The following is a 26,807-nucleotide window of genomic DNA, read 5'->3' on the forward strand; positions in this document are numbered from 1 at the left end:
AGGGGGATGGAAGGTGAAAGTGGTGAGTGAAAGTCTATCTGGCTCCACAGGCTGCAACTGGAGGGTCCCATTGCTCCTCAGCAGCTCCTGGACTTCAGAGAAGAGATATCTATGACTGAAGGGAGGGAAAGGAAAGGGAAGGAGGCAGACAAAGAGACTTGAAGGAACATGTTTTCTGCTGTCTGTCCCAGGAATTCAGCAAGAGGACCACCCAAGACTTCCGAGACTCTCTTACTTGAGGATCCGCTTATTGGGCCATGGGCACATCCAAAGCCCCAAAGGCCAAGCACACACCTCCCCCATTCTGTTGCCAGCCCCTTCTTTTAAGCACGTGTTCCCAAATAGAGTGATGAGGCACCTCTGGTAACAGAAAGCAAAAATGTGCTGTAGCACCACCTGCTGGAACACCAAAGAAAGACCTCTAATTGCCAGTCTGTTGAACTGTTAGAATCAAAGTAAACAAAGCTTTACCTAAATAAGAAAGGTGTTCATTACTTCAAATGCAGCAGCAGAAGCACATCTCATCAAATACTGTGAAAAATTACTGTGATACAGTATCATAAAAAGAAAATGACAATTCTCTAGCAACCAAACTCAAAGACACAGAATATTGTGATCTGATAGAGAATTGAGAAAAGCTGTTATGAAGAAATTCTTTGGGGCCAGTCCCATGGCCAAGTGGTTAAGTTCGCACACTCTGCTTCAGCAGCCCAGGGTTTTGCCAGTTCAAATCCTGGGCACAGACATGGTACCGCTCATCAGGCCACGCTGAGGCAGCATCCCACATGCCACGACTAGAAGGACCCACAACTGAAAATACACAACTATGTACCAGGGGCCTTTGGGAGAAAAAGGAAAAAATAAAATCTTTAAAAAAAAAAGAAAGAAAGGAATTCATTGACCTACAAGAAAACCAGAAAGGTAATTAAATGAACTCAAGAATAAAATTAATGAACAGAGGAATACTTTACCATTCTAAAAAAGACCCAAATTCTGGAGTGGAAGAACTTAATAAATGAGATGAAGAATGCATTAGAAAGCATTGGAAATAGCAGATCAGATGGAATAGAGAACAAGTCATCTGGAAGATTAGAATCTAGAAATGATTCAAGTGGAAGAGGAAAGAGAACTACGATTTTTTAAAAGTGAAGAACCCTACACGAGCTATTAGACTCCATTAGAAGAGCCAACATAAGAATAATGGATATACCAGAAAAAGAAGAGAGGGAGAAGGGGACAGAGAGTTTATATAAAGAAATAATAACTAAGAACTTCCTAAACCTTGGGAAAGAACTGGACATACAACTCCGTGAAGCTAATAGATCACCTTATTATCTTCATGCAAACAGGCCTTCTCCAAGACAAATTATAATGAAGCTGTTGAAGTCAGTGATAAAGAGTCATAAACGTAGCCAGGGAAAAAAAGAAAGGAACCTACAAAGGAACCCCCATAAGACTATCAGCAGATTTCTCAGCAGAAACTCTATAGGCCAGAAGAGAGTGGAATGACATGTTCAAAGTATTGAAAGATAAAAATTGCCAGCCAAGAATACTCTATCCAGCAAAGTTCTCCTTCAGATATGAAAGAGAAATAAAGGCTTCCAAGACAAACAAAAGCTGAGGGAGTTCATCTTCACTAGACCACCTTACAAGAAATGTTGAAAGGAGCTCTTCTAGCTAAAATGAAAAGACAGAAGTACACAAAGTTATGAGTAAAGAGATAGACAGAATTAGAAAACTGTAACACTATTTTAAAATAGAGTATTAAACAATTATAGCAAAAAGATTAAAGGGAAAAAAGCATTAAAAATGACTATAGCTACTACAATTTGCTAATAAATTCACAGCATAAAAAGAGAGAATTTGTGATAGCAAAACTATAAAAGAGGAGGAGTAAAAGGATGGAACCTGTATAGGCAAATGAAGATAAGTAACTCTCAGCAAAAAAGGGGCTCTTTTATCTATGAGACATTTTATGCAAACCTCATGGTAACCACAAAACTAAAATCTAGAGCAGAGACACAAAACAAAAAAAGAGGAAGCTGAGCAAATCACCATGGAAAACCACCAACTTAAAATGGTAGACAGAAACACAAGGAAAAAGAAACAATGGAGATTTAAAACAACCAGAAAACAAGAGATAAAATGGCAATAGAGAGGTCTTATATATCAGTAATCACCCTAAGTGTAAATGGATTAAACTCACCAATCAAAAGACACAGAGTAGCTGGATGGATTAAAAAACAAGACCCAACTATATGCAGCTTTCAAGAGACTCATTTCAGCTCTAAAGACACACATAGGTTCAAAGTGAAGGGGTGGGACATGATATTCCAAGCAAATAGTTACCAAAAGAAGGGGGTATAACCCTACTTAGGTCAGACAAAATAGACTTCAGGACAAAAATGGTAACCAGAGGCAAAGAAAGTCATTATGTAATGATTAAGGGATCAATACATCAGGAAAACATAACAATCCTATATGTATGTGCACTCCCAACACCTGAGCACTGAAATATGGTAAGCAAATACTAACAGATCTTAAGGGAGAAATAGACAACAATACAAGAATAGTAGGAAACTTCAGTACCCCACTATCAGCAATGGATAGATCATCCAGAGAGAAAAACAACAAGGAGACATTGAATGGAATCATACCTGAGAACAAATGGACTTAATGGACATACGCAGAACATTTCATCCAACAGCAGCAGCATATGCGTTATTTTCAAGTGCACATGGAACACTCACCAGGGTAGATCATATGATAGGACACAAGAGAAATCTTAGCATATTTAAGAAGACTGAAATTGTTTAAGTTATCTTTTCTGACCACAATGGTGTGAAACTAGAAATCAACAAGAGGAAAGTGAGAAGATCTACAAATATGTGGTATCTAAACTACTCACTTCTTAACAACTAATAGGTCAAAGAGGAAATCAAAAGGGAAATAAAAAGCTATCTTGAAACAAATGAAAATAAAAATACAACATATTAAATCTTGTAGGATGCAGCAAAAGCAGGTCTAAGAGGACACTTTATAGCAAAAAGATGCCTATACTAAGTAATTAAAAAGATCTCAAATAAACAACCTAACTTTACACCTCTAAGAACTAGAAAAAGAAGGATAAATTAGGCCCATACTTAGCAGAAGGAAGGAAATAATAAAGATCAGAATGGAGAGAAATGAAATACAGACAAGAAAAACAGTATAAAGGATTAACAAAAGTAAGATCTGGTTCTTCAAATACATAAAATTGACAAACCCTTAGCTAGACCAACTCAGAAAAAAAAGAGAGAAGACCTCAATAAAGAAAATTAGAAATGAAAGAGGAGACATTACAACTGATACTACAGAAATTCACAGGATCATAAGACACTACTGTGAACAATTATATTTTAACAAATTGCAGACTGTAGTAAAAACAGATACAGTTCTAGAAACACACAGCCTATCAAGACTGAGTGAGGAAGTAATCCAAAATCTGAACAGGCTAATAACAGATAAAGAGATTGAATCAGTAATCAAAGACCTCCCAACACAGAAAACTTCAGGAGCACACAGCTCCACTGGTGAATCCTACCAAATATTTAAAGAAGAATTAATGCCACTCCTCCTCAAACTCTTGCAAAATATCACGGAAGTGACAACACTTCTAAACTCATTCCACAAGGCCAGCACTACCTTGATAGCAAAACCAATAACGAAACCACAAGAAAAGAAAACTAAAGACCACTGTCCCTGATGAATATTGGATACAAAAAGTCTCAACAAAATATTGGCAAACCAAATTCAAGAGAACACATTAAAAGGATTATACATTATGCCCAAGTGGGTTTTATTGCAGGGACACAAGGATGGTTCAACATACAGAAGTCAGTAAACATAATACATCACATTAGTAAAATGAAAGGTAAAAATTACGTGATCCTTTCAGTAGATTCAGAAAAAGCATTTCACAAAATAAAATATCCTTTCAAGATAAAAACCATTCATAGATTGGGTATAGGTGGAATATACCTCCACATAATAAAGGCCATACATGACAAACCCACAGGTAACATTATACTCAAAAAAGAAAAATTGAAAGCTTTTCCTCTAAGATCAGGAACAAGACAAGGATGCCCACTCTCACCACTCCTATTCAATATAGTGCTGGCAGTCTTAGCTAGAGCAGTTAGGCAAGACAAAGAAATAAAATGCATCCAAACTGGAAAGAAAGAAGTAAAACTGTCACTATTTGTTGATGATATGATTTTATACATAGAAAATTCCAAAGAGTCAACCAAAAAATTGTTGGAACTAATCAATAATTTCAGTAAAGTTGCAGGATAGAAAATCAACATACAGAAGTTGGTTGTTTTCTTTTAGACAAATGATGAAACATCTGAAAAAGAAATAAACAAAACTATCTCATTCATAATAGCATTAAAACCAGGGAAATACTTAGGAATAAATTAACCAAGGAGGTAAAACAATTTTACAATGAAAACTATGTCTTTGCTGAAAAAAGTTGAAGAAGACACAAACAAATGGAAAGACATCCTGTGTTCATGGATCAGAAGAATTAATATTGTTAAAATGTCCATATTACCCAAAGCTATCTACAAAATTTACTGCAACCCCATAAAAATGCCAAAAGCAAACTTCACAGAAATAGAAGAAGCAATACTAAAATTTGTGTGGAACCACAAAAGACCCTGAGTAGCCAAACCAATCCTGAGAAAAAAGAACAAAACCAGAGGTAACATACTTTCTGATTTCACACCATACTACATACTAATTAAAACAGTATGATACTGGCACAAAAGCAGACACTTAGACGAATGGAACAGAATAGAGAGCCCAGAATTAAATCTCAGTAGATATGGTCAACTAATATTCAGCAAAGGAGCCAAGAACAACCAATGGGGAAAGGATAGTCTCTTCAACAAATGGTGCTAGGGAAACTGGAGAAACATGCAGAACAACGAAATCAGACTGCTATCTCACGCGACTCAAAAGAATTAACTCAACATGGATCAAAGGTTTAAACGTAAGGCCAGATACTATAAACTCCTAAAAGAAAAGACAAGGAAGCAGCTCCTTGATATTGGTCTTGGCAATGGTTTTTGGGACATGATGCCAAATGCACAAACAATGAAAGCAAAAATTAACAAATGGGACTACATAAAACTAAAAAGTGTCTACGTAGCAAAAGAAACAATCAACAAAATGAAAAGACAACCTACCCAAAAGGAGAAAATTCTTGCAAACCATACATCAGATAAGAAGTTAATATCCAAAATATATAAAGAACTCATATAACTTAATAACAAAAAAATCTGATTTAAGGGGCCAGCCCCATGGCCGAGTGGTTTGGTTCGTGTGCTCTGCTGCGGCAGCCCAGGGTTTGGATCCTGGGCGTGGACATGGCACTGCTCGTCAGGCCACGTTGAGGCAGTGTCCCATATGCCACAACTAGAAGGACCTGCAACTAAGATATACAACTATGTACCAGGGGGGATTTGGGGAGATAAAGCAGAAAAAAAATCTGATTTAAACATGTGCAGAACTGGGGCTGGCCCTGTGACTGAGTGGTTAAGTTTGCACACTCTGCTTTGGCAGCCCAGGGTTTCGCCAGTTCGGATCCTAGGCGTGGTCAAGACATCACTCATTAGGCCATACTGAGGCGGCGCCCCACATGCCACAGCTAGAAGGACCTACAACTAAAATATACAACTATGTACTGGGGGGATTTGGGGAAAAAGCAGAAAAAAAAAAAAGAAGATTGGCAACAGTGGTTAGCTCAGGTGCCAATCCTAAAAAAGTGCAGAACTAAGAAGACTTTTTTCAAAGAGGACATCAAAATGGCCAACAGGCGCATGAAAAGATGCTTGACGTCACAAATTATCAGGAAAATGCAAATCAAAACCACAATGAGATATCACTTCATACCCATTAGAATGACTGTCATCAAGAAGACAGGAGACAACAGGGGCTGGTGAGCATGTGATGAAAAGAGAACCCTCCTGCACTGTTTATGGGATTGTAAATTGGTCCAACCACTATGGAAAACAATACAGTTTCCTCAAAAAATTAACTCTACAATCCAGCAGTTTGTACCCTTTGTACCCAAAGGAAATGAAAACAGTGCTTCAAAGATATATATGCACTCCCACGTTTATTGCAGCATTATTCATACTAGTGAAGATATGGAAACAAGCTAAATGCCCATCAACAGATGAATGGATAGAAAAGATGTGGTATAATACATAATGGAATATTATTCAGCCATGAAAAAGGAGTATATCCTGTCATTTGCAACAACATGGATGGACTCTGAGCACATTATGCTAAGTGAGATAAGTCAGACAGAGAAAGACAAGTACTGTATGATATCACTTATATGTGGGATCTAAGAAGAAAAAAAATTTGAACTTGTAAAAAGCAAAGCATAAAATGGTGAATACCAAGCGATAGGGGGTGGGGAGATAAGATTGGCATTGTTTAAGGGTACAAAAAAGTAGTAAATAAGCCATACTGATCTAATGCACAGTATAATGAATATAGACAACAATATTTTACTATAATTATGTAATCTGATAAAATAGCTGCAAAGGCAATCATATTACAATGAATAAATATGTCAAAGTAACACTTTGTACACCATAATGTTATATGTCAAGTATATTCAATAAAAAAAAAATTGAAGTAGAGATAAAGACTTTCCCAAACAAAGAAAAGCTGAGGGAGTTCATTATCACTATACTTGCCCTTCAGAAATGCTAAAGTGGGGGCCGACTCCGTAGCCGAGTGGTTAAGTTAGTTACTTTAAACGTAAATGGATCAATTCTCCAATCAAAAGACATAGCATGGCTGACTGGAAAAAAACAAGATCAAATAATATCTGCCTAAACAGACTTATGTTAGCTTTAAGGACACAAACAGATTAAGAATGAAGGGATAGAAAAAGACAATTCAAGCAAATGGTAACCCAAAGAAAGTAGAGGTAGCTATACTTATATCAGAAAAAATAGACTTTAAGTTAAAAGTTAAGCTAAAAATGGTCAGAGGAGTCAAAGAAAGTCATATAATGATAAAAGGGTCAAATCATCAAGAAGACAACAATTATAAATATGTATGCACCCAACATCAGAGCACTTAAATATGTAAAGCAAATACAAAGAGAACTAAAAGGAGAAATAAACAGCAATACAGTAATATTTGGGGACTTTAATACCCCACTGTCAACAATGGATAGATCATCCAGGCAGAGAATCAACAAAGAAACAGCAGATGTGAACAGCACTATAGACCAAATGGACCTAACAGACATATACAGAACATTCTATTCAATAGCACCAGGATACACATTCTTCTCAAGAGCACAAGGAACATTTTCTAGGATAGACCATATATCAGGCCACAAAAAAGTCTCAGCAAATTCAAGAAGATAGAAATTTATCAAGTATCTTTTACAACCACAATGATATGAAACTAGAAATCACTAACAGGAGGAAAGCTGGAAAATTCAAAAATATTTAGAAATTAAACAACACACTCCTGAAAATACAATGGATGAAAGAAGAAATTGTAAGGGAAATAAAAAAATATCTTGAGACAAATGAAAATGGAAACATGACATACGAAAACTTAAAGGATACAGCAAAAGTAGTTCTAAGAGGGAAGTTTATAGTTATAAATGCGTACATCAGGAAAAGAGAAACCCCTCAAACAGCCTAACTTTACACCTCAAGGAAGAAGAAAAAGTAGAAAAAACTAAGCCCAAAAGTTAGCAGAATGAAGGAAATAATAAACACTAGAAGAGAAATAAATGAAATAGAGAATAGAAAAACAATAGAAAAGATTAACAAAAGTAAGAGTTGGTTCTTTGAAAAGATGAACAAAATTACATACCTTTAGCTAGACTAAGGAAAAAGGGAGAGAAATCAGAATTATAAATTAGAGAGAAGACATTACAACTGATACCACTGAAATATGAAGGATCGTAAGAGACTACTATGAACAATTATACACCAACAAATTGGACAACCTAGAAGAAATGAATAAATTCCTGGAAACATACAAGACTGAAGAAATAGAAAATCTGAATAGACTAATAACAAGTAAGAAGATTGAATTAGTAATCAGCTCCCCCCACCCCCACAACAAATAAAAGCCCAGGACCAGATGGTTTCACTGGTGCATTCTACCAAATTTTTCACGGTGAGTCAATACCAATCCTTCTCAAACTCTTCCAAAAAATTGAAGAGGAGGGAGAACTCCCAAACTCATTTTACAAGGCAAGCATTACCCTGATACCAAAACAAGATGAGGACATTACAAGAAAAGAAAACCACAAGCCAAACCCTTGATGAATATAGAGCAAATATGCTCCATAAAATACTAGCAAACTGAATTGAACAGTACATTAAAAGGATCGTAGACAATGATCAAGGGTGATTGATCCCTGGGATGCCAGGATGGTTGAATATATGCAAATCATAAATGTGACACATTACATTAATAGAATAAAAGATAAAAATTATGTGATCATCTCAATAGATGCAGAAAAGTATTGGACAAAATTCAACATCCATTCGTGATAAAAATTCTAAACAAATTGGGTATAGAAGGAATGCACCTCAGCATAATAAAGGCCATGTATGACAAGCCAATGGCTAACCTCATACTCAATGGTGAAAGATTGAAAACTTTTCCTCCAGACATACAGATGGCCAACAGGTACATGAAAAGATGCTCAACATCACTAATTATCAGGGAAATACAAATCAAAACCACAATGAGATATCACCTCACAACTGTTAGAATGTCTGTTATCAAAAAATACAAGAGATAAGTGTTGATGAGATTATGGTGAAGAGGGAAGCCTTATGCACTGTTGGTGGGAATACAAATTGGTGCAGCCACTATGGAAAACAGTATGGAGGTTCCTCAAAAAATGGAACTACCATATGATCCAGCAACTTCACTTCTGGGTATTTATCCTGAGGAAATGAAGACACTAACTCAAAAACATCTGTGCACCCCCATGTTTGTTGCAACATTATTTACAATAGCCAAGACGTGGAAACAACCTAGTTGTCTATCAAGGGATGAATGGATAGAGAAAATGTGGTATATACATGCAATGGAATATTATTCAGCCATAAAAAAGGAAATTTGTGACAACATGGATGAACCTTGAGGGCTAAGTGAAACAGTGGTATGCTTTATGCGAAATATGCTAAGTGATGTAAGTCAGACAGAGAAAGACAAATACTGTATGATTTCACTTATATGTAGAATTTAAAAAATCTAAAGTCATAAAAACAGAGTAGATTGGTGATTGCCAGGGGTAGGAGGTTGGGGAAATGGATGAGTATGGTGAAAAGGCACAAACTTCTAGTTATAAGATTAATAAGTTCTGGGGATGTGGTGTATGGCATGGTCACTATAGTTAACAATACTGTATTGTATATTTGAAAACTGCCAAGGAGTAGATCTTAAAAGTTTTCACCACAAAAAAACAAAACTTGTAACTGTGTGAGGTGATGGATCTGTTAACTAACCTATTGTGGGTAATCATTTTGCAGTATATATCAAATCATCACTTTGTACACCTTAAACTTGCACAATGTTGTGTGTCAGTTATGTCTCAATAAAGCTGGAAAAAAAATGATATAAACTTACAAGTAAATAATCTATATTAAAAACAAAAAGTAGTAAATACTGAAAATTAATCACTATTATTTTGCCGCATTTTACTGTTATTTATGCTCTTGAGTCTGTTTATGTCTGTTCTATCTGTATGATGGAAATACAGATTCTGTCTGCACGTCACTTCTCAACTTCAGTCTGTTTATTTTCTAGTATTTCATGTGTTATGGTAAAGGCCAAATGCTGCTAATGCTACAGCAAGGCTTCTATTATCCCACTTGTTATTGGAATTATTATTATTATATTTATTTGCATTGACAAAGCTAATAATTTATTATTGTCAGTAAATTTTTCTGCCATCATTGAAGTCATTAGTGGCCACCAGAAAGTGACTCTTGTTTACAATTTTGCAAAATATGTTTTTTCATATCTTTTATGTTTTATAATACCACCAATCTAGGGTAAGACTTCACTTATTATTATTGACACTTAACTGAGGTATAATATCTTCCTTAAACAGGCATTGTCTTAGCCCTCAAAAGCAAAATGCCATTATAAGTCACTATGTGAACTTCCTTTTTCCTCTGCAGTGTAAATATAAGTATATGTTGTTTAGCCGTATCTTATACATTTTTAGATTTTTGTTTTCATTTTCTAAACCTTTGACATATTTGTTAAATTTTGTGTGCCTATCCTGGTTGCTGCTACTGAGAGTGAATGCATTAATTGAAGAAAGAGAAATACCAACGGAAGCTTAATTAGACATGCTAAATAGATGCCTTATAGTCTTTAAACTAGAAAGAGAAGGTTGCATTTCCACCTTCCAAAGGATTATACATATTTCCCATTACTTTCTCACTTGTTTTGTTAGCAACCTTTTTCTGTCTTCACAGGAGTTCGCTTTTTGGTCAGTTTTATGATGAGATAGTATCTGAGATCCCATGAGAGCTTATTACATCTGACCTTAGTCTTGATAGTCAATATTGATTCTACCCCAGCTGGATTGGTATGTTATAGGTTTAGTCCATTTTTTTCATGTGGCGCATTAACTAACTGAAAATCAAAAACTTGGCTGTATTGCTGAAGCTTGACATAGAGGATAGTAACTCTAAGACTACCTCCCTCCCCAAAATGTAGGTATATTAAAAAAAAAAAAAGGTTATAGGCTGGAATTGCCACTTTTAGTTTTTAAGGATCAAGTTCAAACTGCCAAATGCTTTTGTTTTTGAAGAACGTTTATTAAATAATATATTGTTTATATATGTATGAGAGAGAGACAGACAAGGGGCGGGGAAAGAGGGGGAGAGAGGAATGGGAAAAAGAGAGAATTTAAGTTCCATACCTAAAAGCAAAGCAGAAATTTATGTCCATTTGTAATTTTCCTGAATAATCTGTCCTGATCTGGCCCATATCCAGTCATTTCTCTACTTGCAGTCTAGCTGTAGTGATCTCACTCTTGGTCCACACACCCAGCCTCCCCTATCCTAGGCCTTCTGTGTCCATGTGAAACTCAAGCAGAGTTGCCTGTTCACTTGTCCCTTGGGAAGGCATTATACCTGTACCTCTGTCCCAGCCAGCACAGTGCATGCATCTCACATGTTCAGTGACTGCATGTATGAATGCTGATAGGCATTTAAACCTTTTATTTGCTTTAATGGTTTTACCACTTTCAGAGAAATCAAAGTTTTTCCCCTTTATAAGATATCAGATTTTAAAATACTCAACTAATCATCATTCACTTAGAAAGAGGGAGAATTCAAATGAGTTAGTTTCTCCAGGGCTGACTACAGTTATCTTGCATGTGGCTTTTTTGTATAGCCATTTTAGTAGAGATCTGAGAGGAAGATGAAGAGACTGAGAACTGGGTGGTAAGAGAAGTATTGTAGACCATGTATGTGCAAGTTAGTGTCCCTTGAGGCTTCAATGACAGAACTGCTAAAAGAGTAAAGAATACAGTGTACTTATATTCTAACTACCTAAATATAAGCTGAAAAATGTTTGCTGACTTGAACAGCTGGGGTCAAAGCCCAAGCCCCAGACAACTTATAGATAAAAAAGAAATAAGCAAATATTTAGAGAATCAAAATGACAACAGCTAAATGTACTTATTTAACTTTTGGTGATTTTATTTAACTAATTTACGTATTTCATTGTTTATAGGTAAAAAATGTAAGTGGCCAATTTGTATAGGAACTTAAATAAACAGTTACATTTCTAAGTGGGTGAATACATCTCTGCTTAATTCAGTTATTCGGGCAGGAAGTTAGTCTAACAAAGGAGTCAAATACAGTCATCAGCCAAGGTCAGACTTTCAAAGAAGTGACATTTAAAGTGGATGTTCACATAATAGTTACATCCTAGGATTGAGTGAGAACAACTCTTTATTCTGTTTGCTTGGTGTAATTTCTAGAATATTGGATAGATCCCTCTCTAAGTTCTTTCAGCTTGTTGATACCACAATTTAGAGATTTGTTCTTTGATTTCAGACTTCATTCTCTGTTCAGATAAAAATACCTCTGGGAGGGTATAAGGTATATTAGATTTTATTAGTTATTTAAATCATAATGACAGAGCTCATAAATTCTTTCCTGAAACTTTTTTATAGAAAGAAAAATAGCAACATCAAGAAGACCCTGGGAGGACAGTATTGCACAATCTATCAAGATTAAAAATGCATTAATCCTTTGACCCAGGAATCCCTCTTTTGGGAATATTATTGGGGGGATAAAAACAAGATGCATCACAGTGTATATAGAATGCTATCTTTTATGTAGGAAAGGGAAAAAATAAAATAAATGTAGCTTTTTATTTGCATAAACGCTGGCAGGATACGTGAGAAATTATTAGGAGTAGTCATGAGGTTATGCCAAAGAGGTGGGGGGAGGCAGGTGCAGGGATTAGTGTACAGGGGGATAGAGAGGGGTGAGACTTTTACCTTTATATACTTTTACTTTTTGAGGAAAATTGTTTTGATTTTTGAATCACGTGACTTTACTACCTATTTTTAAGATGGCTTAATAAGTGAATGACAGGATGATTAAAATTCACGAGAGAGAAACTCACCTCCAGGGAGGAAGCTGGAAGCTTTGAACCCAGATTTTACCTGTGTCTCTGAAGAAGGCTGGCTCTGAATAACTTCATTCACTAGAGGCCTTTAACCATTAATGCAGAGGACTCATAACATGAAGGAACTTTTTGGACATTCTGGCCAAATGCCACTCAGTCATGTTCTATATGTATATGTTCTCCTGTAGATGCCAGAAGAACAAGCATTCTGTGTTTTGGTGAAAATCATGTATGACTATGGTTTACGAGATCTCTACAAAAACAACTTTGAAGATCTTCATTGCAAATTCTATCAGTTGGAGAGACTAATGCAGGTAAGTAAAAATTAGGAAATTTTATCACTCGAGTTTGTTGTTATAGAAAAAGTCTTCATAAAATTGATGAACAATAATGATTTATGAAAGTTTAATGAAATTCTACAGAAAATGTAGATGGATTTGGTTTCTGACCAATGAATACAGTGGGCTTAATATCATAAAATATTTGTTCAATCATTGGCCATTTTTAGAATAGTCTTCCATTTTAAATATTCAACTTTAGTACTTTGAAGTGCGAACATAGTAAGTTGTCAATGAAGAGATTGCCTAGTATTATTTATAAAGAAGTGAAGATATTTACAGAATAAAAATGGAAATACTTAAGAGCTTTCTCTACATTAATTAGCACCAGTACCATATTTAGGTCCACATGTAGAGAACGCGTTGAAGAGACAAGAAGATATTGATAAGAGAAGAAGAAACACCTAAAATATTGTAATGTAGAGACATAAAAATTTCCCCCATATAATTTCCTGATCTCTAACAATGTTGTAACTTTTTCACAATGTAAAAATTTCATAATATATAAATGTGTAAATTTATATATATGAGAAACATTCTTTTATGTATATATGTCAAACGTACATAATAAAAAGAATTTTGAGTAAGGGCAAAATTATTGACCAATGCTGATAAAAGGAATTACTGAGGAGCTTTGAAATTCCACCTGAGGTTGGAAATCTTAAATTTATAATGGGTCTATGCAGCATCTGTATGTGGCTTTCTCCCAATATGAACTATTGGGAATCCAAGAGAAATGTGAAGGAAATGCATAAATGGATTGATTCCATAATGGGGAAAACTAAAGTGATTGGGGAGGACGGTTAGTAGGAAGTGACAGAAGATACTGGTGGGAGCTCATTGATGTGATCTGTCAGGAGATATCTTTAGATAGGTTTCTAAAAGAGGGAAGTGAAACCAATAGGAAACTGAAAGACTAGAACAGGGGAGTGGAAGATGGACAGTTTGCAGTGAGGTTAGGGATAGCTTTATTGGGAGAAGGGAATATAGGAGGGCAGAAGACCTTAAATGTGAAGAAGAAATAAAGGAGAGGAAGGGTGTCAAATGAACTGTAAGCGCAATGACAGATGGGCATTGAGGGGAAAAAGACTGTGTAGAAGAATCTGGTTACTATGGACATGAAAAGCAGTAGGCGCCTTTTAGAGATTTAATTCTTCCAAGTAAATATTTGGGATTATTGATTTTTTTTACCTTTCATTTACCTTTTATTTACAAAAGTTTATATTTTTTCAGAGGTCAGTATTCTTAAGAGCTTTGAGAGTCAAATAAATGATAAATGAATAACAAGTTTGTGGTACTGTGAAGGAACCCAAACACACTTTTCTGTGGGCATTTTTTGTCTGTTAACTGGATGACCGTTTGGACACCCCTTTTAAAGTACCTGATGGACACATTTGGGTGCTTTTCAAAGAGCATCTTGTGTAAGAAGCGAATTTTTTATTTTTTGGTTTTCTGGTCTGTTTATGAAAACAAAACTAAAGTGGGGTTTTTTTACATATCTTTGCCTTTGTCTTTCGGTTATGGGAAGAGCTATGCTAATGATTTTTACTTTGCCTTTCATACTGTTGAAAAGCATTTACTTGTTTATCTTGGGGAAAAAGATAAAGCTAGCATAAAGGCATTTTTAGAAAACATCCAGTTTCATACTTTATACACTTGCACAATTTCTGTACTTTGCTATTTTTAATGTGTCAGATTTTTTAAAGTTTGTGTTTTGGGCTTTTCTAAGTACCCCCAAAATCTACTACAGTGATATCATAGAACCCAGATGATGTAGATATTAAATGGTCTCCAAAGAAATGGTATGTTTCTTTCCTGACTAGTTAGGAATTGAACTGTGAAGGGGAGTGCTGTGACTTGACCCTGAGTTGTGATTTCATTAGACTACAGGTGTTCTATCAGAGCAAACATTTCCCACAAAACAAGAACAGTCAAGTGAGGAAGGGATGATCTTTGTTATTTGTCCATAACAAGTCTGTCTTTATTTTCCTTGATTCTCTGTTGTATCCCCAATTCTTCTCTCCTGTCATCACTTCTGTGTAGTTATATATCATTCAACAAATGCTATAATAAATTGAGAGTGATTGTAGAAATCTTGTCATAAATCGCAGTTGTGGCAGGAAATAAAGATTCTTCAGTGTTCCTTCCTCTCAATTTTCCACTTTGACTTTTAGGAGCAGTTACCGGACCTGCACAGCCATTTCTGTGATCTGAACCTGGAAGCCCATATGTATGCATCCCAGTGGTTTCTCACTCTGTTTACTGCCAAGTTCCCGCTCTGCATGGTCTTCCACATCATTGACTTACTGCTTTGCGAGGTAGAGTGACTCCCTTTTCTCACCTAACCAGCAGAGAAGATAGTTTCTACTGAAAATGGTTACAGTTTTCTTCATTTTCTTTTTTCCTGTGACATTAAACCATAAATATTGACCAAAATTTCTATTTGAATTTTAAGTAAAGACTATTTTAATTGTAATTTTATTATTTGTGAGAAGTGAAAATATTAAGGCATATATAATTCCTACAAAGAAAAATGAAGTAATTAAGTTTGTATAATTACATTCCTAATAAGCCTATATCTGTGTAATAAAGTACTAGTAATATAAATGACCTTTAAAGTTAAATAAATGAATTTAGAATCAGGTATTTTTAATGGTAATGCAATTATACTCCAAGAATGAATATAAGTGAAATGAAATTTTTATAGTAATTAAATCCTCAATTCATGAGCTATCTCTTTGTATATGATGTTTGAGACTTCTACCAGATGATAGAGAAGTGACAAACTAAAGCTTCCATATCATATATTATATTTTTATACAGTGGAATATTTCAAAAATTAGTTTGCAAAATTCCTTAGTATCTATATTTGTTTCTTTCATTGTTTTTAGTTCCTTAGATGGCTACATTTACTGTATTCTTTTAAAGAATAAGCAATATTACACAAACATACGTCATATACTGCCCATCAAAATGTTTGATAGTCTTTAGCAGTAATAGGAAAGTTACTGGATGAGAATAATTTTTTCTATTGGGGATATAAATGTATGTAAAAATATAGCTGTCTTAAATTAAAAAGCTAGTAATCAAAAGTATAAGCTGAATATAATCTAGAGAGTTTTGTATTATTGTGTTACTTTTTTTACACAAAGTTTCCTCTTAAAAGACTAACCATTTTCATCACACTAGGAACTAGAAATTTAATTATAGAGATGAGATTTTAAAAGATACAATGTATAAGCTGTATAAAGCATAGCTATTATTTCTCAGGCTACCACAGCAATAACTATTTTATATGCAAGCATAGCTGAGTTTTGTTCTTCAAAGGTTCCAGTCGGCAGTTGTACAATATTTGAAGGTTGCAGAGCAGCTTGTAAGCATGTAAGATTTTTAAACATTTGTAACATATTTTGATAAAGAAGTGTTGTGTGACTTGCTGAGGGTCACAGAATAAGTTCCCAAATTCTGAATATATAACAGCTAGAGAACCTGATTGATAACACATCAATTCTCCTATTTGCTTTACTTACAAATTAGTTTCTAAAATGCCTATCTAAAATTACCCTGAAAGAATGCAGAATTACAAGCTAAAACCTTATTCAAAGTCAAAATGCTATGATCACAGTATACACAAAGCAAATTTAGGCATTTGTACTAAAAACTCTACTTTGCCTGATTGTCCAAAGTGGTGTGGTGAACAGTTCTGACTCCTCTAATTTAGTGCAATACTCTTTGAAAGTAAAAACCAAATTTATATCTTTGAGTTCTTTAATCTTATAACAAGATAATACTAAAAGTTAGTTTTGATAAATAAATATTCATAGTTCTCATTCATTGTATAATGAGCCAAGTTTAGTGTTTCATCGTATTTATAAAAATAGGAAAGTAGGGGTATGGCATTTTGACAGTTTTATCTTTATTTGTAGTAGGAGCTTGCAAATCTTCATTATCATTGCTTCACGTTTTTTTGCTGAAAGAGATTATCTAGTTTCATACGAGATTGGTTCTATAGTGTTCATTATAGAAATGAGAGTGAAATTAGTATACTTAATTATACCAGTTAAATTGGATTTCTTGGTCACTTCTGGTAGAGTAGGGCTGTTACCTTTAGCACACTGGAATGATGCCTTTCTAGAATAGTCTCTACCTGAATGGTGCTGTACCTGACATTGGAGCACTGTCCATGGGTCTTCTGGAACCCAGATTCACAATTTCTCAGGAAATTTCATCTTAGAGATACTTGAATTTCTAATGTCAGTTGCTAAGAAAATTAGCAACATTTATGGTAGGGAAAAGAACCGTTAATTTATAAGCCTTCTCATTACTTGTCAACTGCAGTTCATAATCACAATATTCGAAACATCTTAATGCTCATTAAAATTAATAAAAGCATCATGGATGTTACTTTCCCTTCCCTTAAACCTGTACTTTGTAGCTGTTTGAGGAAGTTGCACAGCTTCCAAAACATGGAGTAGGTTGTAGTCACAGCATCATGGTAACTAGGGAAATAAATGACAACTTCCCTTAACAGAGTAAAGCAGCTTTCAAAATAAACTTGATTGGGAACAATATTGTAGCGTGCTTCAGGATATTCATTCTTTCCACTAACTCATCTTTGTCAGAGGATTGTTTTGCAAAGGAAATTTTTAGATAAACTTTTATTTCCTGCCTGTCTGTGTTTTCTCTTTGCCCCTTTCCTTCTTGTAGTTAATAAAATATTTATATCAAAACCAGTCTTTTATATGTGATAAAATATTTTAAAAGAAGAAATGGTAACATAGTCTTAAATAGAATCATCTGTGGGTGTTTGTTTTTGTCATATTTTCTCTTTTTTAAGAAAACAATTCAAATCCTGAAAGTTACAAATTAATGTTTAGTTACAAATGGAAGGCTAGGAAATTCTCAGATGGAAAAGTGTTGATTTTTCAAAGTTCATCATTCTGACCAAAAAAATTATTTTGGACTGCAGAGTATTTTGTTCAAAGATCCTATTACAAAGTGAGAAAGAGGAACATTGAGCTTGAGGCTTCACTCCTAGAAAGCATATCATCATTTCATATTTTCCTAAGCTATATGCTGTTAAGGATTTCTTCATTCATCTTGAGGTTAAGAATATGAAGTTAATTTAGTAGCAGAAAACGGAAGAATTTTAGTAGACTTTGGCAATGCAGTATGAATCAAAAACTCCTGGTTGTTAATAGTTTTATTTAAAATGTTTATTAAAACTGAGTATATGGTGACTTCGGTTAATTCCTTCATTTAGTCAAGATGGATGGCAACAGGATTTGAAACTAGAATTTCAAAGTACATTTTCTCATATTGAGATGAATCAAACTCTCTGTAGATTGTCATTTATCCAATAATTGAAATGAAAATTATTTTTTTCAAAAAGAACAAAGCCTTCCTTTTTGTTGTCTGCCTCTATCTATGTGGAGAGATAGGAAAAAGGCTAAAGGTACTAACAATTATGGTGGAAATACTATGCTATTAACCCACCAACAATAAAACATTGCTTTTTAGAGAACTTTTTATTGAAGAATTACATAATGAAAGAAAATGTGCAAAACTTAGTGTAAAACATGAAGATTTTTCACAAAGTGCACATACTGATGTAACAAGCACCCAAGTGAACAAAAGCAGAATGTTATCTGCATTTCAGAACCCCTCCTCCTTTTCACTGCCACTCTAGTCACCACCCCTCCGGAGAGTAATCTTGGAATAATTAATAATTGTAAAGTGGAATCATACAATATGAACTCGTTTTTGTCTAGCCTTTTCATTCATCATTGTATTTGTGAGATTCATCTATATAGTTGCATCTAGGCATGGTTTATGTGTTCCATTGTGTGAATATACTCCAATTTATCCGTGTGTCCATTTTATTGTTGATGAGCATTTGGGTCGTTTCCAGGTTAGGGCTATTATGAATAGTGTTGCTGTGAACATTCTTGAACTTTTCTTTTGATAAATATGTACGTCCACTTCTGTGGTGCACATCTGGGACTGGAATTGCTGGGTTAGGGCATCCATATGCTAGGGTTTAGTAGATGCCACCAAACAGCTTTCCAAAGTATTTTGAGCATTACCTTTCAAGTTGTTTTTGTTCAGTAAAAGTCTTCCCTGTGATTATGGGCAAGTTTTTGTTTTGTTTTGGTTTGTTTTTTTTAGAGGGCAGGTCATGGATCAGATTAGAGTTTGTGAATATGGGACAAAATGAAACTCACTGGTGATTCAAATCATTCACTTGGTCTCTGAAGTTGTATGCAGATGGAGACTAAGAACTGGATCTAACAGCTGAATCACTTTTGTGCTTATGTGAGAGAAGTTACCCTGATGGGGAAAATTCAGCAATGTATTCAGCTATAGAAGAAGCAACATAGAGACAGTTTACCAGTGGAGTTAAGATAGTTGGCGTTTTATTTAACCCTTCCCATACCATCTTGTTACTTTACCTATGTATGTCTCAGTTTCTTTCTCTGTAAAATGAGGCTAACAGTGCCTATTCCCCAGGTTTGTTTTAAAGATTAAATGAGATTATGAATATAAAGTGCTTAGCACTGTGCTTGCTACATAATAAATATTCAGTTAATAATATTACCCTCCATTCTGCTCCAGTTACCTGTATAGCCCTTTTAGTTGCTTCTCAGTTTTTTCGGTTAACTAGCTGACCTCAGAGGTTCTTTTTTTTTTTTTTTAAAGATTTTATTTTTTTCCTTTTTCTCCCAAAGCCCCTTGGTACATAGTTTTGTATTTTTTAGTTGTGGGTCCTTCTAGTTCTGACGTGTGGGATGCTGCCTCAGCATGGTTTGATGAGCGGTGCCATGTCCGCGCCCAGAATTCGAACTGGTGAAACCCTGGGCTGCTGAAGCAGAGCGCGTGAACTTAACCACTCGGCCACAGGGCTGGCCCCTCAGAGGTTCTTAAGAGAGTGTTAACTAGCTGTTGGTTCTTTAATACCCTTCTAACCACCTTTATGTCCCCTCAGTTGAGATGCTTCTTTGCTAAAACCAAAATTTTAACTGTTGATCTTAGTGGAAATTTCATTTTGTTTCCTTTTGACTAGTGGTTCAAGTAGTTCTCCAAAAGTGCTTTTTTCTTCCACAGTCTTTCAAAAAACATAAGGAAAGTAGTATTTTTTTTTAGTCTTGACAAGATAACTGACAGCTGGTGTTTGAAGTTGACTCTTTCCAGATAGTGTAATTTGTGGAGTATCAAATATATTCAGCTTTATATAGTAACTTGATATTTCATGAAATTTAGGGAAATCATTGACCCTTCAAATTAGAAGTATATTTCCTGCCTCTCCTTTCTTCTTAGGATAATTTAAAAAAATGACGGTACTACAACATGTGATTAAATACCACCAAGTATAATCCCCCTCTCAAAGTAGTAAGCTGTTGTCTGAAGAGTAGATTCATTATGTAGTATTCTCACTCTTTGCCCTCATTTTGCTCCCTCAAACAGTGATATGCTGAATTTTTTATTGAGATATAATTGACACATGATGCTGTGTAAGTTTTAGGTGTACAATATATTGGTTGGATACGTTTATATATTGCAATATGATTGCTACAGTAGAATTAGCTAACACCTTTATCAAGTAATATGTTGAGTTTAGAGTATATTAGAATGGGCTGATATAAAGAAGATTAAGAACCTAAATATAAATTTTTCTGAAAACTTCTAGAGTAATAATTGACCACAAGAGTAGGAAAAAAGTGCTTGTACTAACCAATGAATACAGTATAGATTATTTTAAGTTTTACTTATCAGTAGAAATCTTCAGGACTAGAGAACAAATCTTGTTTCTGGACCCTAACTTCTTTCCCACCTACAAAGGTATTTATGATCCTCACTTCAAATGTTTTACAGCTCTTTCTTGTGTTTTCATTAATTTTGGCATTACAGAAAGAGGCAGAAACCTTAAATTAAAATGGCAGAAACATTGTGCTTCCTGTGACCTTTAGAGAAATATTCATTCATTCATTCATTCATTCATTCAACAATCATTTATTGAACTCCTACTAAATGCTTGGCACTATTGAAGTTTGGGGATACAACAGTAAAGAAAAAGCGGCTAAGACTCTTGCCCTCATAAAGTTTTTATCCTTGTGAAAGAGAGAGACAATAAACAAATGGCTAAGTAGAATATATAGTATATGAGAGTGTTAAGCTATGGAGACAGATGAATGAAGAGAGACGTGGCAGATCTTAATAGTGTCTTTTGACCATTGTAGAGAATTTGGGTTTGACTGGACTGGGATGGGAAACCACTGGAGAGTTTTGAGTAGCGCGCTCTGATGTATGTTTTATCCTGATCGCTCAGGTTGTGTTGTTGAAAAAAGACTGTGGGAGCGTTCAAAGGGAGAAGTGGGAGACCAGTTAGGAGGCAATTGCAGTAATCTGTGTTGCTTGGACCAAATTAGTGGCAGTGGAGGTGGTGAGAAATTGTTGAATTCTGGACAGATTTCAAAGCTAGAGAGAAAGGACAGGATGTGCTGCCGGATCATGTCGGGTAGGTTTTATTGATGACATGTTTTCATTTGATGTGGTGGGAGGGAAGGATGGCTGCTTGTTCAGCTCCTGTGCTTCAGGGGGCATCTTGGAGACAGATGACGTTGTGCAGTGACTGGGGAATCTTATTGTTACATACTTTTTTCTGGCAGTGCTTGGCTTATAATTTCTCTGCAATGTTTGCTCTAGAAGCAGGTTTTGGTACCCTTGGAAACATGTAAGGTCAATATTGCTACCTTTAAGTAAGAAATGTAGAAGATGGAATAATTATGAAAGATGATCAATGGGGGAATAAGCATGTCAAACATAGTACTTTAAAATACAGGTACATGTTCACTGCCAAAAATAGGGGTGGCATTTTGTTTCAGTAAAGTCAGACCCACATTACTTTGAAGACTCATGAAGACTTTATGTACTTTGAACCGGTTCAATAACCCACAGTATTTAATTGTTGCGTGTTTAGTTCTCATAATCAGAGCAGTGATTACTGACTTAAAGTTATAGAGTGACAGATTTTTCTCCAATAAAAATATTTCAGTTCATTATGAATTGGAATAACTAACATTACTTTATACACACACACACACACGCTATATATATATATATATATATATATATATATATATATATATATGTAGTATTTTTTGTTGCAGAAAAACTCATAGCAGTTAAACTGTATATACATGGATTGAATAAAATAACTAAATATCTTCTGTTATTTTTATGATTAAATATTTAAAACATACCAAAAAAGCATTAAGACATACAGTGAACTCCTGCATATCTACCTCTCTGGTTGAGAAATAAAACCATAGCAGTGAAATTAGCTTTGTATGTTATTATCTCTTCCTGACCACACCCTCCTTTGCTTCCCTCAGAGGAAGCATTATACAGAATTCAATGTTTATCATTCCCATTCATGTCTTTGTTTTTATTACATATGTGTGTATCTCTGGGCAATTCATAATTGAACATATTTGAAAGATATTGTGCTCACTGGTTTATCAAGTCCACTTCCAAAATAGGTCTTGAAGCCTGTTTTCTGTCTCCAACTCGGTATCGTATCCTATTCAGTAACCTCCTAACTAGTCTTTCCACTTAACCCCCTGTCTCTTTTATCTCATTATTCTCCATAGCATCTAGAAGATTTTCATAAAACATGTATCAGATCATGTCACGTCTCTGCTGAAAAAGCCACTAAATAAAACTCATGTTGTTTCACTTGGCCTGTGATCTTGCCCTTCCTTTCTCCCCAGTGGTATCCTAGGGTCAGTCTTTCTCTTACTCACTGTACTTCAGCATTGGCCTTCTTTTAGTTTCAGGAACACTTAAGATCAGTTCAAGTTGAAAACGCTTGTATATTCTTTCCCTTCTGCCTAGAATGTAATCCTTTCCAGCTAACTCCTTCAGGTCTAAGGTTAAATGTTACTTCCTCTAAGGAACTTTTCCTGATCACCCATTCTTAAGTAGGTCCATCTTTTTACTCTCTCTGATGGCACCCTGTAGTTGGTGGTTATTATTTACTGTGTATCACTTTTGAAGTGCCTGTTTCTTCCACTACATTTTAAATTTCTGAAAAGAGAAGCCATGTCTCTTTTGCACACTACTGTATGCCTAGTCAACTTGTAGACACACAAGAAGTATCTGTTGAAGGAAAATAGGAGTGAAGACTTAATAGACAAAATTGTTTTTACTATCTTCATTTAAATGTGTTTATGAAATCATACAGGCTGAAAAATAGCTTTGCTCTTGAGTTTTAAGAGAAAAAATAAGTTAATATCTTTAGGAATTCCTTTTGTTGTAGTTAAGATATTTTAAGAAACAGAACCCCAGACATAGTAGCTCAAGTACAGTGAGGTTTATTATAAATATAGAGGGAATCCAGGAAATGATGAGTAAGTAGACCTCAGAAAGGATAGGTGCCAAAGAAACTCCAGGCACTCATATCTGTTCCTCCCTATCTCTGTCTATGAATTGGATGTTCTCCCTTCTTTCCTGACCTACTTCTCTTTGGCTTTGTTTTGCACAGGGCCTAAAATATCTCAGAAAGGTCTGCCATCACCTTTCAACTCTAGTGTCAACAGCTCTTAGCAGTCTTCTTAGATATCTTTTAAACAAAATTCTTGAGGGATAACTTAATTTGCCTACATAGTCATAGGTTAGAGATATGGGTCACCTTAGGTTACCTTTCCATCTCTTGTCCACTATGCTGTGGTAAGGGGTAGCCTTGGGATGAGTCACATGACCTACAGCCCACTCAACAAGAGCTGTACATGGAGGCAGATTTTCTGAGAAGGGTCACTGGTGGATCTGGCACAACAAAACATTTCTAGTGTGCATATACCTCATTGACTAAAATTCTTAATGTTGCCTCCTTTGAAATTTGGCATTTGATAAATAATATTTATTAAATAAAACTCTAATCCATCTCAAAAACAACCTATATATTATCCAGCCATAGATATTTATTTAATGAGAATGAGGAGTAGCACAGTTTTAGTATAATCTTAAAAATTATGGTCCTCAGGGTTGAAGTGATAGCAATGTTCCAAGTCACTTTCATGGTATGATTTTTGCAGGTAGGGTTTTGAGTAAACGCAGCATGTGATTTTGATCTATACAAATTATTTTAATGATTATCTACAAAACTGTATAAAGTATTTGAATGCATCTCATTGTCTTGAAATTGGATTATGAAAGCATCTTCTAAGTAATACTGTATTAAGACCTCCACTGCACTTATTTGTAACAACAATGTATAAATTGTTTAGATTGTTCAGTAGAGAAGGAACTCTACAATACAATATCTCTTGGAAGTAGATTGAAAATGAGACCTTGTTTTAGAGAGTAGGTACTTGCCTTCACCATCCAGTTTTATTCATATCCAATTTTTGCTGATAAACTCTCAGACTTCTCTTTTTAAGTCTCAAAGATTTGGGACAGGATACTGTCAGGCTTTTCTGGGGAGTATTTTTGGGCCACAGACTGTACTAAAAGCTTTACATACCCTGTCCCACTTGTTACCTTCTGCGAACATGCTGCTGCCTTTCACCTTCCTTACCTTCTAAGTTCGCCAACTTACAAATAGTTTTTTGTTTTTGTTTTTTTAATTCACACGAGCAGTAGCATGATTGTTCTTTTCTGTCTCTATAGCAAACAGACCAATAGTCTTTGCTTCTCTTAAGAAGCCCCCATTATCTACTCTCGTTTAAAGGTTGGAGTCTTATCAACTCTCAGCATCAGTTGAGGTCTCTCAGTCCAAGACTCTTGACCTCATTTCCCCAATGTTCCTTCTACGGTCGAGCAGAATACCACCATTAAATGGCTGCTTCTGATGCTCCTGATATTCTTCTCTAGCTTCCCTTTTCAGCTACTTTACCATGAGCATCCATTGTTTGGCATTTTTAATCAAACAGTGGTTTGACTTTTTCATCATTTGCCCAGGGTCTCTTAATTATCTCAAGACATACAATATCCACTACCAGTACTAGAATTGCTGATTGCATTGGTTAAAAAGAGGCATAATAGGACCTTCTGGTCTCCTGCTTTTTGGATTGTCCTATGATGGTTCTCAGAAGCTTTTGTTTTTCAGAAGTCCCCTTGACATTTTGCTTCTTGTCTGTGTCCTTGTAATATAGCCCATTTTGCTCTTCTTTGCTGAGGAATATTACCAGGATAATTTCCATAATTGAATAGAACAATTTCTTGCATGTTCCAATGGCTCATTGACCTATTGGATTGCGGCTTGGACTGCATCACAGTCTAGTAATTGTTTCTTACTTAAGGCATTTAGTGGTCTTGGTCTAGTTGTTCTCCATTATCCAAAAGAAGTAGGTACATACTGCTTCTGACTAGTCGTCTCGTTTATGCTAATTGACAGATAGGCATTTTGTCCACAAGAATCCGTAATACAGGGCCAGCCCGGTGGCGCAGTGGTTAAGTGTGCACATTCTGCTCCGGCGGCCTGGGGTTTGCCTGTTCGGATCCCGGATGCGGACATGGCATCACTTGGCAAGCCATGCTGTGGTAGGCGTCCCATGTATAAAGTAGAGGAAGATGGGCACAGATGTTAACTTAGGGCCAGTCTCCCTCAGCAAAAAGAGGAGGATTGGCAGCAGTTAGCTCAGGGCTAATCTTCCTCAAAAAAAAAAAAAGAATACTTAATACAGAGAAAAATTAGTGCATTCCTAGTATTCATAATCTCTCTTTGCTTTTAAGTGTATTTAAAAGATCATTTATTATTATTAATATGTGACTCTTTGTAAAAGGATGAAAGATAGATATCCAGCAGTGCTGATAAAACCTCTAATTTAAATGCTCTTTTTTCTATTAAATACAAAGCACATTTTATCTAATAATTAATAAGCTTTCAACCTGAAAAGTAAACAGTTTAAAATAAGTGACTATGGGTCAAAGCTAATAGTGCTGAACATGTTCAGATACCATGAGTTAACCTTGAAATACGTGAAATTTTCAGGCTTCTAAAAAACAGGTCACCTTTAGAAGACAGATATTACTTTGCCTATTTACCTATCTAGAAATATGATCCAGTTCTTGTTCCACATCTTATTTTTTTTCAAAAATCATTATGTTGCTTCCTGTTTATGTCTGATAATGCACCACGTTGAAATTTGACAAATATTCCTTGTTCTGTGAGAGTCTCTTTCTTAATATTAGAAGAGCATAATGATACAGTCCAATACTGAAAGAAAAAAGAAGTCTCACTGTTAGCTGATCAGTTAAACCAGTGAGTCTTGAAAGATGTGTAGAGTAATTCTTTTCTCCAAGCTCAAGTTGACTGTTGTAATCCACACAGAATTCATCTTGAGTGGGGAATCAGCTGGAGTGGGGTTCCTCTGTGTGCTTTTATCCGTATCACCTGCTCCTCAAGAGCAACACCTGCATCTTTTCAGCACCCCCATGCTTCAAGCAACCGCTCTGTGAAGCTTCCTCTCTCTTTACATATTTCTCCAGACTCTCCATCTTATACCTTCTGCTTTTATTCCTTTGCCCTATCGTCTTTCGTCTTCTTCTTAAAGGGTTTTTGGCCTGGGTTTCAGTTATTTAGTTTCACCTGATTTTACCCTGGAGAATGTTTCTGATCCAAGTAGGCTAAAAAAGAGAGTGAAAGAAAGCAGCTTGCATTGACCCTCAGGATCTACTCTATACAGGACAGTCAGACATTTCCCTCTACCAAGATGACTACCTGATGGCATGACTTTGTTATGAAGAATCCCTACCTGATTT

The 26,807-nt window shown here is 35.4% G+C and overlaps 1 protein-coding gene across 18 annotated transcripts in view; it reads left to right on the forward strand.

The window, feature by feature from the left end:
• Window positions 1-26,807, forward strand: part of RABGAP1L (RAB GTPase activating protein 1 like) — a 674,786-nt gene that overhangs the window by 397,362 nt on the left and 250,617 nt on the right. For all 18 annotated transcript variants that reach the window (XM_070266397.1, XM_070266404.1, XM_070266408.1 and 15 more), the window contains 2 exon segments: window positions 12,897-13,022; window positions 15,221-15,364. In XM_070266397.1, coding sequence (XP_070122498.1) covers window positions 12,897-13,022; window positions 15,221-15,364 — 270 coding nt within the window.

This window comes from Equus caballus, chromosome 5 (genome assembly GCF_041296265.1).
Source record: "Equus caballus isolate H_3958 breed thoroughbred chromosome 5, TB-T2T, whole genome shotgun sequence".
NCBI classification, from domain to species: Eukaryota; Metazoa; Chordata; class Mammalia; order Perissodactyla; family Equidae; genus Equus; species Equus caballus.